The sequence below is a fragment of the Mustelus asterias genome, chromosome 8 (genome assembly GCF_964213995.1).
Source record: "Mustelus asterias chromosome 8, sMusAst1.hap1.1, whole genome shotgun sequence".
NCBI classification, from domain to species: Eukaryota; Metazoa; Chordata; class Chondrichthyes; order Carcharhiniformes; family Triakidae; genus Mustelus; species Mustelus asterias.
This window is the reverse complement of record NC_135808.1, coordinates 9,797,151-9,814,367: the sequence shown is the minus strand read 5'-3', so window position 1 is coordinate 9,814,367 and position 17,217 is coordinate 9,797,151. Positions and strand designations below refer to the sequence as shown.

At 46.5% G+C, this 17,217-nt stretch overlaps 1 protein-coding gene across 1 annotated transcript in view; it reads right to left on the bottom strand.

Annotated features, from left to right (window-relative positions):
- The window catches only part of LOC144496840 (ras/Rap GTPase-activating protein SynGAP-like), a 770,844-nt gene that overhangs the window by 173,476 nt on the left and 580,151 nt on the right, over positions 1 to 17,217 (bottom strand). The window contains exon 6 of the mRNA XM_078217405.1: positions 6,178 to 6,299. Coding sequence (XP_078073531.1) covers positions 6,178 to 6,299 — 122 coding nt within the window. The remainder of the gene's footprint in view (positions 1 to 6,177; positions 6,300 to 17,217) is intronic.

The window sequence follows — 17,217 nt, the reverse complement described above, 5'->3', positions numbered from 1 at the left end:
ACCGACTCTGATCCAAACTTTCTTGTTCTTTGCCTTGCTTCTTGATCCTCAATCCTACCGGTTCTTCCATGAACTCTCCTTTCTTGCCCCAAAGCCTCCTTCTGTGCCCATTTTCCACCTCCTATCAACTGTCCCCTCCGACGGGGCTTTGGGGAGTGTGCCTGACTCCTGGACCCTGGCGGTCCACTCTGTGTGGCACCGGAACCCCAATCTGGCATGGCAGTCTCTGCTGCATTTACTGCGGAGGGAGACAGTGGGTTGAGGAGGTGCAGGGTTCACCGGCCTCTGTTTTCCCCGGATCCTCCTCTTGGCCAATTGAGCTTTTTTGTGTCTGCTCACTTTTTCCAATATCCCTCCAAATAGTCAGCCTCCAGAGTTTAAGACAACGGTGATCAAATCAGTGTGAAGGTCTGTCATCTTCATACCTCCTTGGAATTGAGAAGTAGATGTCCAGGAGGACAAGTGCAGTTGGCCTTACAGGAGGATTTTGGGTATACGGCCATCATCCATCTGATAAACACAACGGTGACAACACTGGGTACATGCAGATAGAATGAGGACGCTCCCGACCACTAAGTTGGTGAACTTGACCTGCCAAGAGTTGCTGAATTCATGTCTAGGCACAATGAAGGTGGAAAACAGTTCAGCCTTCTCTCCTGTTGAGCACATGCTGTCTTAGGACTTACCACAGGAGAGGAGGGCACTGAGGATGTAGGATTGCTAGATTCACAGTTTATTGTTCTCAGTCAGGTTGTTGTTGTTCCACACTATCTTGTGCAGCTTGGAAATCACAGCTGCAGCTTTTGCGATGTGTGTAGGTTGATTTCAGCGTAAAATGACAGATTGCTGGTGATCGTGAAGCTATCAGCAATTTACAACATCTCTGGGTCAATTTATGAAAGTGAAGAGCTCAGTGAATGAGTGTCTCTCAGTGATGGACTCAGTCGGCCAGTGTCACTCCATGATAAAGTCCCACATAAGAAGTTTGCAAAATGAAAGCACATGGAATTGGGGGTAATGTATTAGCAAGGATTGAGAATTGGTTAGCAGACAGGAGAGTTGTAACAAGTGGGTAATTTTCGAAGTGGCAGTGTCTAGTGGGGTCCCACAGGGATCAATGCTTGGGGCCCAGCTATTCACAATATACATCAATGATTTGGAAAAAGTAATATTCCCAAATTTGCTGATGACACAAAATTTGGTGGGATTGTGAGAGATGAGGATGTTAAGAGGCTTCAAGATGATTTAGACAAGTTGAGTGAATGGGCAAATGCATGGCAGATGCAATATAATGTGGATAAATGTGAAGTTATCCATTTTGGATGGTGAAATAGAATGGCAGAGTATTATTTAAATGGTGATAGATTGGGAAATGTTTACATAGGGACCTGGATGTCCTAGTACGCCAGTCACTGACAGCAAGCATGCAGGTACAGCAAGCCATTAGGAAGGCACATGGCATGTTGGTTTTCATTGCAAGAGGACTTGAGTTAAGGAGCAAGAATGTCTTTCTGTAGCTGCAATAAGAAATTTAACAACACCAGGTTAAAGTCCAACAGGTTTATTTGGTAGCAAAAGCCACACAAGCTTTCGGAGCTGCAAGCCCCTTCTTCAGGTGAGTGGGAATTCTGTTCACAAACAGAGCATATAAAGACACAACCTCAATTTACATGGATAATGGTTGGAATGCGAATACTTACAACTAATCAAGTCTTTAAGAAACAAAACAATGTGAGTGGAGAGAGCATCAAGACAGGCTAAAAAGATGTGTATTGTCTCCAGACAAGACAGCCAGTGAAACTCTGGAGACAATACACATCTTTTTAGCCTGTCTTGATGCTCTCTCCACTCACATTGTTTTGTTTCTTAAAGACTTGATTAGTTGTAAGTATTCGCATTCCAACCATTATTCATGTAAATTGAGGTTGTGTCTTTATAAGCTCTGTTTGTGAACAGAATTCCCACTCACCTGAAGAAGGGGCTGAGAGCTCCGAAAGCTTGTGTGGCTTTTGCTACCAAATAAACCTGTTGGACTTTAACCTGGTGTTGTTAAACTTCTTATTGTGTTTACCCCAGTCCAATGCCGGCATCTCCACATCATTACTGTAGCTGTACAGGGCCTTGCTGAGACCACACCCAGATAATTATGTGTAGTTTTGATCTCCTTATCTAAGAAAGGATATATTTGTAAGAGAGGGAGTGCAGTAAAGATTCCCCAGGCTGATTACTGGGATGGCAGGATTGTCATACGAGGAGAAATTGGGTCAACTGGCCTGTATTCACTGCAGTTTAGAAGAATGAGAGGGGATCGGTTTGAAATGTATAATAATCTAACAGTGCTGAACTGAGTGGATGCAGGAAGGTTGTTCCCCCTGGCTGGGGGATCTAGAATGAGGAGTAACAGCCTCAGGATATAGGGTAGACCCTTTAGCACTGAGATGAGGAGATATTTGTTCACTCAAAGGGTGGCTCTTGACCACAGATAAGCTGTGGAGGCCAAGTCACTGAAGATATTTAAGAAGGAACAAAATAGGTTAACAGACTCAAAAGTATTATCTTGTATTATCTCCAAATTTGCGGATGATATAAAGTTGGGTGGGAGGGTGAGCTATGAGGAGGATGCAGAGATGCTTCAGCGTGATTTGGACAGGCTAAGTGTGTGGGCACGTGCAAGGCAGATGCAGTATAGTGTGGATAAATGTGAGGTTCTCCACTTTGGTAGTAATAATAGGAAGACAGATTATTACTTGAATGGGTGTAAATCAAGAGAGAGGTGATACTAAGCAAGACCATGGAATCCTCGTGCATCAGTTGCTGAAAGTAAGCGCGCAGATACAGCAGGCAGTAAAGAAGGCAAATAGAATGTTGGCCTTCATAGCGAGAGGATTTGAGTATAGGGATAGTGATGTTTTGCTGCAATTATATAGGGCATTGGTGAGGCCACACCTGGAGTATTGTGTGCTGTTTTGGTGGTCTTATCTGAGGAAGGATGTCCTTGCTATAGACGGAGTGCAGCGAAGATTTACCAGACTGATTCCTGGGATGGTAGATCTGTCATATGAGGAAATATATAGTTAATATGAATAGGTAGGACTATGTTCACTGGAGTTTAGAAGAGCGAGAGGGGAATCTCATAGAAAGTTATAAAATTCTAACAGGGTTAGACAGGATAGATTCAGAAACAATGTTCCCGATGGTGGGGGAGTCCAGAACGAGGAGTCATAGTTTGAGGATAAGGGGTAAACCTTCTACAACTGAGGTGAGGAGAAATTTCTTCACCCAGAGAGTGGTGAATGTGTGGAATTCACTCCCACAGGAATGGGTTGAGGCCAAAACGTTGTGTGATTTGAAGAAGGAATTAGATATTGCTCTTGGGGCTAAAGGGATCAAGGGATGTGGGAGGGAAGGGGGGATCAGGATACTGAATTTAATGATCAGCCATGATCAAAATGAATGGTGTAGCAGGCTCGAAGGGCTGAACGACCTACTCCTGCTTCTAGATTTGTTTCTATGTAAGTGTAAAGAAACATAGAGAGAGTGCAAGAGCACAGTGATGAGAATGGGTTTCAGACAGGATTGTACTCAATAGAATAGCAGGTTTAAAGGGGCAAAAGGCCCATGCCTGCTTTTACTTTCTATGTTTCTGTTTCAATGATGGACTCTATGGGTCAGTGTCTGACAGTGACGGACTCTATGGGTCACTGTCCAACAGTGACGGGCCCTATGGGTCAGCGTCTAACAGTGACGGGCTCTATAGGTCAGCGTCTAACAGTGACGGACTCTATAGGTCAGTGTCTGACAGTGACGGACTCTATGGGTCAGTGTCTGACAGTGACGGACTCTATGGGTCACTGTCTGACAGTGACGGGCTCTATGGGTCACAGTCTGACAGTGACGGGCTCTATGGGTCACAGTCTGACAGTGACGGGCTCTATGGGTCAGTGTCTGACAGTGACGGACTCTATGGGTCAGTGTCTGACAGTGACGGGCTCTATGGGTCAGTGTCTGACAGTGACGGACTCTATGGGTCACTGTCCAACAGTGATGGACTCTATGGGTCAGCGTCCAACAGTGACGGGCTCTATGGGTCAGCGTCCAACAGTGACGGACCCTATGGGTCAGCGTCTGACAGTGACGGACTTTATGGGTCAGTGTCTGACAGTGACGGACTCTATGGGTCAGTGTCCGACAGTGACGGACTCTATGGGTCAGTGTCTGACAGTGACGGACTCTATGAGTCAGTGTCTGACAGTGACGGACTCTGTCTGACAGTGACGGACTCTATGGGTCAGTGTCCGACAGTGACGGGCTCTATGGGTCACTGTCCGACAGTGACGGACTCTATGGGTCAGCATCCGACAGTGACGGACTCTATGGGTCACTGTCTGACAGTGACGGGCTCTATGGGTCAGCGTCCGACAGTGACGGACTCTATGGGTCAGCGTCCGACAGTGACGGGCTCTATGGGTCACTGTCCGACAGTGATGGACTCTATGGGTCACTGTCCGACAGTGACGGACTCTATGGGTCAGCGTCTGACAGTGACGGACTCTATGGGTCACTGTCTGACAGTGACGGACTCTATGGGTCAGCGTCTGACAGTGACGGACTCTATGGGTCAGTGTCTGACAGTGACGGGCTCTATGGGTCACTGTCCGACAGTGACGGACTCTATGGGTCACTGTCTGACAGTGACGGACTCTATGGGTCAGCGTCTGACAGTGACGGACTCTATGGGTCAGTGTCTGACAGTGACGGACTCTATGGGTCAGCGTCCGACAGTGACGGGCTCTATGGGTCAGCGTCTGACAGTGACGGACTCTATGGGTCACTGTCCGACAGTGACGGACTCTATGGGTCAGTGTCTGACAGTGACGGACTCTATGGGTCAGCGTCTGACAGAGACAGGCTCTATGGGTCAGTGTCTGACAGTGACGGACTCTATGGGTCACTGTCCGACAGTGACGGACTCTATGGGTCACTGTCTGACAGTGACGGACTCTATGGGTCAGCGTCTGACAGTGACGGATTCTATGGGTCAGTGTCTGACAGTGACGGACTCTATGGGTCAGCGTCCGACAGTGACGGGCTCTATGGGTCACTGTCCGACAGTGACGGACTCTATGGGTCAGTGTCTGACAGTGACGGACTCTATGGGTCAGCGTCTGACAGTGACGGACTCTATGGGTCAGCGTCTGACAGTGACAGGCTCTATGGGTCAGTGTGTGTCGATGATGTAAGTTTTCGGTCAGTATTTGTCGGTGGTTTAATCCATGGTCATTATTTCCCACTGGTGAACTGCATGTTTAAGTAGCTATTTTAATGGACTCTAATGGTGAGTAGTTATTTTAATTGAGTCAGTCGTTAGTGCTGGACTCTAACATAATAAGTACCACTCAGTGATGGTACTCTGCAGTTAATTACTATCTCTTTACCAGTCTTTGTGCTTTACAGCCTTTAGTATATAAAACAATACCTTCAGCGGCTACCTGATGCAAAACATCTAGAACCCAAATCAAACAAATTCCAATGATCACCCTGGCCTGAAGTCACGTTGTGAGGTTTTCGATGCAGCATGAATTTCTCCTTGTACCGCACAAACAGATTGGTTTTCATACAGATGCCCCTGGTAATTGTTTCTGTACCTGTCAGTACCTGGGACAGCATGGTGGCACATCATGCCTCACAGCACCAGGGACCCGAGTTCAATTCCAGCCTTGGGTGACTGTGTGGAGTTTGCACGTTCTCCCCGTGTCTGCGTGGGTTTCCTCTGGATGCTCTGGTTTCCTCCCACACTCCAAAGATGTGTGGGTTATGTTGATTGGCCATGTTAAATTGCCCCTTAAAGTCAGGGGGATCAGGAGGATAAATATGTGGGGTTCCGGGGATAGGACAGTACCTGGGTGGGATTGTTGTCGATGCAGGCTACATTGGCCAAATGGCCTCCTTCTGCAGTGTAGATTCTATGATATGATTCTGTCTAACCATGCAGACACACATGCACCCATGTCCACAACATACAACTACGTGTGTACATATTCAGAGCCGCACACTTACTTAAAACTTCCACACACATCTTCTCCTACACTGGCACACACGTAAACGCCATTATTTCGGGGAACTCGTTGAAGACATTAAAGCAAAATTAATAGAAAGTAAAACTCCTTATTTTCTGACCTATCATGATCTGCACTCCGGAATCGGGGCAGAATATGCCGGAAGCTGCTGGTTCGATCCAGTTTGGGCTGACTTTTGGTTCTCTTGATTGAACCCTTGAGCCGTCGGCTCAGAAATCCCTGCTAAGAAACAGAAAGGAAGAGATAAGTTCAGAAGCAAGGCAGTACTTTGTCAAATCTCCCGCACTGCCACAGCCATGTCCTTCCCGCTGTTGTTTATACTCCACACGTCTCCTGCTCCCACTTTAATGAGCTCTTCCTACTTACAATCAAAGAGCAAACAGAAAAGACACATGGGCCCGGGATGGCGGGGGGGTCACCTGGATACATTGGAGAAGTTGGTCTGTTTTCGTCAAAGACGGGAAGGTCGAGAGGAGATTTGACAGGTGCATTCAAAATCTTGAGGGGTATTGACAGGGGTAGATAGGGAGAAACTGTTCCCATTGGTGGAAAGATGGAGAATGAGAGGGTACAGGTTTGAGGTACAGAGTAGAAGCCATGGAAACATGAGGAGAACCTTTTTCATGCACCGAGTGGTTAGGGTCTGGATTGCACTGCCGGACATTATGGGGGAGGTCAGTTCAATCAAGGCTTTTGGGAGAGAATTGAATCATTATCTGAAAAGGAAGGATGTGCAATGCTACAGGGAGAAGGCATAAGACATAGGAGCAGAATGAAGCCACTTCGGCCCATCAAGTCCACTCTGCCATTCAATCATGGTTGATTTTTTTCTCATCCCCATTCTCCTGCCTTTTCCCCGTAACCCCTGATCCCCTTATTAATCAAGAACCTCTCTATCTCTGTCTTAAAGACACTCAATGACCTGGCCTCCACAGCCTTCTGCAGCAAAGATTTCCACAGATTCAAGGCGGGGAGTGGTACTTGGTGAATTGCTCCTTGGGAGAATCAGCACAGATACAAAGGGCTGAATGGTTCTGTACTGCAACAATTCTGTGATCCTGTACATCCCATTTCTCTGATGACGGTTACAGAGGAGGTGATGTCCTGCATAGACATTAGCCTGTGGTTAGTGCGGCACCACCCTGGGAACAGGGTTAAACCTCGTACTCGTTATGGTTGCTGCATGGAGTTAAGCAGACAGTTGCTACTTGAGTTGCCTGCTGGCACTCACTGAAGAAGCTGCAGATTATTTTGGTGAGCAACACTTCATTTAATAACGTCTAGTAATATTGGCCAGCTGAACAAAAGTAAACAGGCCATTGCTTAGCATTTCACTCTTAGCTTCCAGTACACACTTGCTAATGAGATCGACTGACTCCACTGCATCTGAAGAGCATTTTTGAGAGACAGTAGACGATTCTTTGTGACAGCTTGTGAAGGTTTCACGAAAGTTCTATCGCCTTGTGTGACATATGTTTTCGAAGGACTTCACTTGGAGAGAGTCAGTATTCTGCGGCACCACCTTGTTGGATAGTTTACGGGAGAAAGGGAGTGCTTGGTGATGGGTGCCTTGTTCGGAGTCACCCTTGGTCTGCAGGAGGATTCTTTGCACTCTGAATGTGTTTTAATCGTGTCTCTGTTTCAACCCTTTCCCCAAAATGTAGAATCAAAAACATGGAAACTTTTGGGAGTTCCTGTCTGCCCATCAGAAGCACCACATTCCACTGCCCCTCTCCTCCCGGGTCATACCCAACCCCAAGCCCCACAACTCCCACCTCCCTCACTTCTCTGGCCTCTCAAACCTGGCCACCAACCTCCCAAACAGGTCCCAACAATATACCGAGACCCCTTCAATCCGGCTTTTGCAATTGTTTCTCTGATTCCTGCTGTAGCCCCAACTGTGGTGACCATTTGAACCCCACCGCTTCAGGGACCAGAGAGTGGCGGCCAATCAGTTGGCCAGCAGCTCTTGAAGGCAAAGCTTTCTGCCAGATGTCCAGACTTTAGATAACTACTCCCCCCTCCCGCCGAGTGTAATATGGCTGGCTGGAGAGCAGGCAGCATTTATCACGGGCCGGCAAAGTGTTCCCGGTTCCCGGGGAGAATGGCGCCTGGTAAAATCCAACTAATAAAGAAGCAGTTAGTGACACTTGTTTGACAACACGCCTGTGAAACACTTCGAGATGTTTAACTATTTTAAAGGTACTCTACGTACTGCACTTGTGCTTGTTGTTTCCAAAAAAGCAAAACATGCCTCCATTCCCAGGAACTTGATTACTGCTGGTGATAAGAGTTCAAGTTAGGTCTCCTTAAAGAAAATAGCAGATCCCTTTAATATGCACCATTCTATACAGTTGCCATAAATAGATATTAGATGAGGGGAACCAATGTACGCATTCTGCCCAGGTGAAACAGCGATTTATTCGCACTGTTCTCACATTAATATTCTGCATTTGTGGCTCACAATGTGGTCTGCCCTGTATCGGTGGGGGGGGGGGGGGTTGTGGGGGGAGGCTGAATGCAGATTGCTTTGCTGAACAACTCTGTTCTGTCTGCAAGCGTGACCCCAGAGCTTCTGGCCTCTCGCCATTTTAATTCTCCCTCCCACTCTCAATCTGACCTCCCTGTCCCCGGCCTCCCACGCAGCCCCAGTAAAGCTCAGTGCAGGTTGGAAAAGCAGACACCTCACTTTTCCATTAGGCACTTCTCTGCTTTTCAGCTTCAGAGCTGGGTTTAACAGCCACCGCTTAACCAGGTACTCCCAATTTCAGGGGCAGCAAGGTGAAGCTCCTGCTGTAACTATTAACAACACCATGAAGACTGTTGATCTGATCAAAAGCATCGCTGATTGTGGGGCTTTTTTTTCTTTCACAGCAATGTGGACGTCACTGGCTAAGCCCAGCATTTGATTGTCCATTGCCAAACATAAATTGGCCTTCATAGAAAGAGGATTTGAAGTCAGGAGCAGGGATGTCTTGCTGCAATTATACAGGGCCTTGGTGAGGCTGCACCTGGAACATTGTGTGCAGTTTTTGGTCTCCTTACCTGAGGAAGGATGTTCTTGCTACAGAGGGAGTGCAGAGAAAGTTTACCAAACCGATTCCTGGGATGGAGGGACTGACGTACGGGGCAAGATTGAGTCAGTTAGGATTATATTTGCTGGAGTTGAGAAGGACTTAAAGTTAAAGTTAATGCGGGACGACATATAAACCTATTAACTTCTATTAGAACTGGGCAAGATAGATGCAAGAAGGATATTCCCAGTGGTGTGGGTGTCCAGAACCAGGGGCCACAGTCTGAGGATATGGGGTAAACCATTTAGGAATGAGATGAGGAGAACTTTCTTCACCCAGAGAGTGGTAAGCCTGTGGAATTTGCTACCACAGAAAGAAGTTGAGGCCAAAATGTTGTGAGATTTCAAGAGGCAGTTAGATATAGCTCTTGGGGCTAAAGGGATCAAAGGTGAAGGAGGAATCAGGATATTGAATTCAATGATCAGCCATGATCAAAATGAATGGCGGAGCAGGTTCGAAGGGCCAAATGGCCTACTCCTGCTCCTATCATCTATGTTTCTATCCCTAATTGTAAAATCGCCGACTCCAACGCACCCCTCCCTGATGAGCTCAATGCATTCTATGCCCGTTTTGAGCAAGAGGTCAGCGAGAGCATGCCCTCCACCCTGGAAGCCCTGGATGAACCTGTATCTGGGGTCAACATTGCAGATGTCAGAGCAGCTTTCTTGAAGGTCAACCCATGGAAAGCAACTTGCCCGGATGGGGTACCCGGACATGCACTCAGATCCTACGCAGATCAACTGGCGGAGGTATTCACAGACATCTTCAACCTCTCTTTGCAACAATCTGAGGTCCCTATCCATTTCAAGATGACAACTATCATCCCAGTACCTAAGAAAAACCAAAAAAGCAGTGTGCATTAATGACTATCGGCTGGTGTCTCTAACATCCATTATGGGGTGCTTCGTAAGTTTAGTCATGGCACGAATCAATTCCAGCCTCCCAGACGACCTGGATCCACTATAGTTTGCCCACCGCCGCAACAGGTCCACAGCAGATGCCATTTCCCTGGCCCTGCACTCAACCCTGGAACATCTAGATAACAAGGACACCTATGTCAGACTCCTATTTATTGACTACAGCTCAACCGTCAACACTATTATTCCCACAAAACTCATCTCCAAACTCCGTGGCCTGGGCCTCGGCACATCCCTCTTTGACTGGATCCTGAACTTCCTAACTCACAGACCACAATCAGTAAGGATAGGCAATAACACCTCCTCCACGATCATCCTCAACGCAGTACCCCACAAGGCTGTGTTCTCAGCCCCCTACTATACTCCTTATACACCTTTGATTGTGTGGCTAAATTCCCCTCTAATTCGATTTTCAAGTTTGCTGATGACACCACCTTAGTGAGTTGGATCTCAAACAATGACGAGACAGAGTACAGGAATGAGATAGAGAATCTGGTGAACTGGTGCTGCAACAATAATCTCTCCCTCAATGTCAACAAAATGAAGGAGATTGTCATCAACGTCAGGAAGTGTAAAGGAGAACATTCCCCTGTCTACATCATTGGGGACGAAGTAGAAAGGGTCGAGAGCTTCAAGTTTTTAGGTGTCTAGATTACCAACAACCTCTCCTGGTCCCCCCATGCTGACACTATAGTTAAGAAAGCCCACCAACACCTCTACTTTTTCAGAAGACTAAGGAAATTTGGCATGTCAGCTATGACTCTCACCAAAATTTACAGATGCACCATAGAAAGCATTCTTTCTGGTTGTATCACAGCTTGGTATGGCTCCTGCTCTGCCCAAGACCGCAAGGAACTACAAAAGGTTGTGAATGTAGCCCAATCCATCACACAAACCAGCCTCCCATCCATTGACTCTGTTTACACTTCCCGATGCCTCAGCAAAGCAGCCAGCATAATTAAGGACCCCACGCACCCCGGACATTCTGTCTTCCACCTTCTTTCTTCGGGAAAAAGATAAAAAAGTCTGAGGTCACGTACCAACCGACTCAAGAATAGCTTCTTCCCTGCTGCTGTCAGACTTTTGAATGGACTTACCTTGCATTAAGTTTATCTTTCTCTACACCCTAGCTATGACTGTAACACTACATTCTGCAATCTCTCGTTTCCTTCTCTATGAACGGTATGTTTTGTCTGTATAGCGCGCAAGAAACAATGCTTTTCATTATATGTTAATACATGTGACAATAATAAATCAAATCAAATAATTAACCTTGAGAAGGTGGTTGGTGTAGGTACACCCACAGTGCTGTTAGGGAGGGAGCTCCAGGATTTTGACCCGGCGACTTTTCTTACTCTTCTGTGTGATAATTGGCCACTACACTGCCTTGCATGACAACATTGATTACCCTTTAAAAGTATTTGATTGTTGCTTTGGGACATCCTGGGGTCATGAACGGCTCTATACATTTGGTGGGTTAAATGTATGTCCCACTCCAAGCACAGGAAAATCAGGGCTAACACTTCAGTGCAGCACCAAGGGAAGATTGCACTGTCAGAGGTGCCGTCTTTCTGATGGGACATTCAACTGAGGCTCCATCTTCTCACGTGGAGATCATTTGGTCATTACCTCATTGTTATGGGAGTTTACTGTGTGCAAATTCACTGCTGTGCTTCATTCATTACAACAGACCACGGGAAAGATTCTCCAGCCCCGACACCAGTGGGCACCGTCACGGGCGGGGTGGGAAAATTGGCAGAACTGTTAGAAGTCGACAGCTCTCCAAATTTCAGCCCGCCAGTGTCAGGACTGGAAAATCTTACCACGCATTTCAGAAAGACTGCAGGGTCAGTCTAAATGCGAGCCTTCCTGGTCTCCTTCTTCAGCTACTTTACTTCTCATGGGAAATTACAGCAAGCCCTCATGAAAGGTGAAGGGGAGATTCGATCGAGGTCTTCAAAACCCCCATTTTTGACAGAGCAGAGAGGGAGACAATATCTACCGGCAGGAGGTTCAGTCATCAGAGGATACAGATTGAAAACTATTGTCAAAAGAACAAGATGGGGACGTGGAGTATTTCTCCAATGTGGCAAATGATGATGATCTGGAATGCACATGTTTGAAAGGGCGGCGGAAGCAGGTTCAGTGGAAATTCTCTCAAGGAAACTGGATAAAGGGTGGAAAGGGAAACTAATTTCAGATCCATGGGGAATTGAGACTAATTGGATAGCTCTTTCAAAGGGTCAGTAAAGGGACAATGGGCCAAATGGCTTCTTTCTGTTCCACGTGACTCCACACAGCAAAATCTAGAATGCACAGCCACTGGAAAGGAGAAAATCAAATTTGTTGAATGATATTGAGCAGAAGAGGAGACTTTATTATTTCGCATACCCTGTGGAGTAAGAGTACTGTCATTGATGATAGAGCAAAACCTCAAATTATGCATGGACAGATTGGACTACTAAATAAGACATGTGTTCTTAAAGATTGACGTTTTTAAGATGACTGCGGATGTAAATTATGATAATGTAAATTCAGGCTCTGTCTGAGAGGTTGCTGAGTGGGTGATACAGAAGCAAGGAAAGACAGCAGCAGCCATCCCAGCTCTGACAGATAAAAATAAAAGTTTCTATCTCTGGCTGGAATTTTACTGCCTTGCCCACCACGGGAATCGGAACGGGCAAGGGGCAAACAATGGAAATGCCTATTGACCTCAGGCGGGATTTTACGGTTTCGGGATGAGCGAGGCTGTTAAATCCTGCCCACTGTGTCTGTCATCACAGAAATAAGCCAAATCAACAAAACCACAACTGAAAACGAAGGAGGACAACTTCTCAGCTAAACTGCAGGACCCTGGAATCTGAAAACCAACTATTCAACTGCTGAAATCAGTGCTCCTGGAATCACAAATCTCAAATGGCCACATTTCACCATCTACTCCTTACAGAGAAGTCAAAGACTGATTTATAAATCCTTTTTTAAACATATTTTTAGACTCATTTCTAATCTTCGGACGGAGGTGAGGAGACATTTCTTCACCCAAGGAGTGGTGAGCCTGTGGAATTCATTAGCACAGGAATAGTTGATGCCAAAACATTGAATGTATTCAAGAGGCGGCTGGATATAGCACTTGGGGCGAATGGGATCAAAGGTTATGGGGAGAAAGCAGGATTAGGCTATTGAGTTGGACGATCAGCCATGATCGTGATGAATGGCAGAGCAGGCTCGAAGGGCCGAATGGCCTGCTCCTGCTCCTATCTTCTATGTTTCTATGTAATCTGTGTGAACATAAGAACATAAGAAATAGAAGCAGGAATAGGCCATCTAGCCCCTCAAGCCTGCTCCGCCATTCAATAAGGTCATGGCTGATCTGATAGTGGGTTCAGTTCCACTTACCCGCCCGCTCACCATAACCCTTAACTCCCTTAATGGTTAAAAATCTATCTATCTGTGACTTAAACACATTTAACGAGGTAGCCTCTACTGCTTCATTGGGCAGAGAATTCCAAAGATTCACTACCCTCTGGGAGAAGAAGTTCCTCCTCAACTCTGTTCTAAATTGACTCCCCCCGTATTTTGAGGCTATGCCCCCTAGTTCTTGTTTCCATTGTAAGTGGAAATAACCTCGCTGCTTCTACCCTGTCTAGCCTCTTCATTATCTTGTATGTCTCTATAAGATCTCCCCTCAACCTTCTAAACTCCAATGAGTACAGGCCCAGTCTACTCAATCTTTCCTCATAAGCTAACCCCCTCATCTCTGGAATCAACCTGGTGAACCTTCTCTGTACCCCCTCCAAAGCTAATATATCCTTTCTTAAATAAGGGGACCAAAATTGTACACAGTACTCTAGGTGTGGCCTCACCAGTACCCTGTACAGTTGCAGCAAGACCTCCCTGCTTTTATACTCCATCCCTCTTGCGATAAAGGCCAACATTCCATTTGCCTTCTTGATCACCTGCTGCACCTGCAAACTGAGTTATTGTGATTCATGCACAAGGTCCCTCTGCACAGTAGCATGTTGTAATTTTTCACCGAATGTGTGAATGTACGTGCTTGTGTTTTATTATTTTCCTCGCTTCTAGTAACTAATAAACTCACTCTTTCTTTAACTCAAGAAAGCCTGGTTAAATTGGCTCCTTTTAAAATATGAATACCTTGGGACTAGGGAAGATATCCGCAAGTAATCTTGCGGATCCTGAAGTAAACTTGTTGTGACAAAGGGGATTGAATAAAGAGAGGGAAGCAGTTCGTCCCTCCTCACCCGGGGACATAACAATATGGGGTATCCCACCCAGAAGTTAACAAACTGGGGATATGCCAGGATAGTTCTCATCAAGGGGTTGGAGGGTAACAAATCTGGGGAGCTGGCTCAGGGACTGGTTGTTACAGTACATCTAGAATACTGTGATGCTTGTCCTCACTACCATCTAGTTGTCTGGTTAAGGTTCAGTTAAGGGCAGTTTACAGCTTCAGACAAAGGATAATTAACCACTGACCATTCCATCATGCTGAAGGTTTGTGAACCTGACTTTCTCCCTGCTTTGTGGATGAATTTTCTGAAGGGCAGCTCTTCCTCTTGACACAAAAGACCATCATCACTACCAACCTCGGGCTCTGAAATATTTATTAGCCTCCAGGTGGTACACTAGAGCTTCTGGACTCTGCACCCTTGGAGTACTGAAGGAGTGTTTCTGTACCACTGCACCCACTGTATGCTGCAGTTCTGTACATCTGCCTGGGTGAGAATTTTTCTATTTATTGCTGTGGTACCATTTTATCTTTGGGTATTTATCTTGAGATATTGAGATGCAGATGTCATGCAGAGCAAATCAATACCTTCAGCCTGACTACCCAGCACTCTATTCAGTGATAGAGGCTGGTTGAGAAGCTAATGTAGCTTTGCAGAACATGCTGTTTGCACAGATGCCTGTCCGTTAAGTTAAGGCAGGCAAGCTTTTGAAACCCAGGCTTATTATCCTCCGAGTGTGATAATCCCTTTTTCATCCCATCCCTATGCTCGAACAACACCGATAGGAAACTTTTGAATGACAAATCCATCGTAATGTACTCTCCACAATCTCCCCCCACCCCCCATGCACATATAGAGGAATCAAAAGTTGCAGGATGCTTCGTTCACAGTTCCAGATAAAGAGGCCACAGCAAGCTAACAATTTCAAATGAGCAGACATGTAGCAGGCAAGTGAGGGAATTAGATCACTCATTGGTCCTGCTTTGTCTCCTTCTGCAGTGAATGCCACTGAACACTTCCCAGCAGACCTGCTTCATGTGTGAGAGCCACCAGTTAAGCAGTCAGCTGTGACCAGCTGTTTGACCTGCCTTGGGAGTGTTTGATGGGTTTAGTGTCGAGGGAGCTTTATTCTTTATCTAACCCTGTGCTGTACCTGTCCTGAGAGTGTTTGATGGGGGACAGTGTAGAGGGAGCTTTACTCTGTATCTAACCCCGTGCTATACCTGTCCTGAGAGTGTTTGATGGGGGACAGTGTAGACGGAGCTTTACTCTGTATCTAACCCCATGCTGTACCTGTCCTGAGAGTGTTTGATGGGGGACAGTGTAGAGGGAGCTTTACTCTGTATCTAACCCCGTGCTGTACCTGTCCTGGGAGTGTTTGATGGGACAGGATAAAGGGACCTTTACTCTGTATCTAACCCCATGCTGTACCTGTCCTGGGAGTGTTTGATGGGACAGGATAAAGGGACCTTTACTCTGTATCTAACCCCATGCTGTACCTGTCCTGGGAGTGTTTGATGGGACAGGATAAAGGGACCTTTACTCTGTATCTAACCCCGTGCTGCACCTGTGCTGGGAGTGTTTGATGGGGACAGTGTAGCGGGATGAAGACTGCAACTGGGGCCTGAAGAATGTTATCATACTGTGATTTCTGAATACATTCACTTGTCCCTTCATATCTTTGATTAATCTTATAATAACTCCAGGAGTCGGCTGTAAAGGAACAGTGCTTTTATTGCACAAAAAAACCAAAAATCACAAGCCTGTGGTGAACACAACTGGGACAAAAGGGATAATGGATCCACTCAGGGGCCTGCTTTATACAAGGCTTGGTATACAAGCTGCACCTGGTTGGTTAATTACCAATCACCAGGGAGCTCGTATTCAGCAAGTCCTCCAGGGAGGTCAATCAGTGATTCCCCATGCCAGTCATGGGGGTTATCACAAATCTTCTTCTGCTGTACAATCTTTTGAGACATTTGCAATTTTGGCCTGTTGTGCAACCTGAAGTTTGTCGCTATATGCCAAAGCATCTTGAAGCGTGTGTTTGCTACGTTGGCTAAATGGTGGTCCAGTCGGGTTAAAGCTGGATCTGCGTTCAGGAAGAACTCAGCTCCAGTCTGTGAGAGTGAGTGGCCCGCCATCTGCTGGCCATGACTGTGACTGCACCCTGTCAGGGTTCATGCAGAGGAGCCTTGTGTCTGACAGTCCCCTGTCCCTGCCTCCTGCCCAGTTACACAGTCTGATCGTAGAGGGCACGAGTTTAGCCGCTCCAACATGAAGTTCCAAGCAGCTCCTTTTTTTTTTGCACATGCAGCTAGGCTCTTCTGAGCAATCAAACGGGGTGGTTTACATCGCTCCACCATTGCCTTCAGCTTCCCACATTTTTTGAAATTAATTTATGTGATGTGGGCGTGACTGGCTGCTTGGAACTTCATGTTGGAGCGGCTAAACTCGTGCCCTCTACGATCAGACTGTGTAACTGGGCAGGAGGCAGGGACAGGGGACTGTCAGGCACAAAGCTCCTCTGCATGAACCCTGACAGGGTGCAGTCACAGCCATGGCCAGCATTTATTGCCAACCCCAATTGCCCTTGAGGGTGTAGTTAAGAGTCAACCGCATTGCTGAGGATCAGGATATAGGCCAGATTGGGTCAGGACAACAGATTTCCTCAGTGAATCAGATGGGTTTCTGACGACAATCAACAATGGTTTCATGGTCACCATTCGGCTTTTAATTCCAGATTTTACTGACTTGAAATTTCAGCATCTGCTGTGCTGTGATCTGAACCTGGGTTCCCAGAGCATTACCATAGAATCCCTACAGTGCAGAAGGAGGCCATTTGGCCCATCGAGTCCACACCATTTCTCCGAAGCAATATCTTAGCCAGGCCCACTCC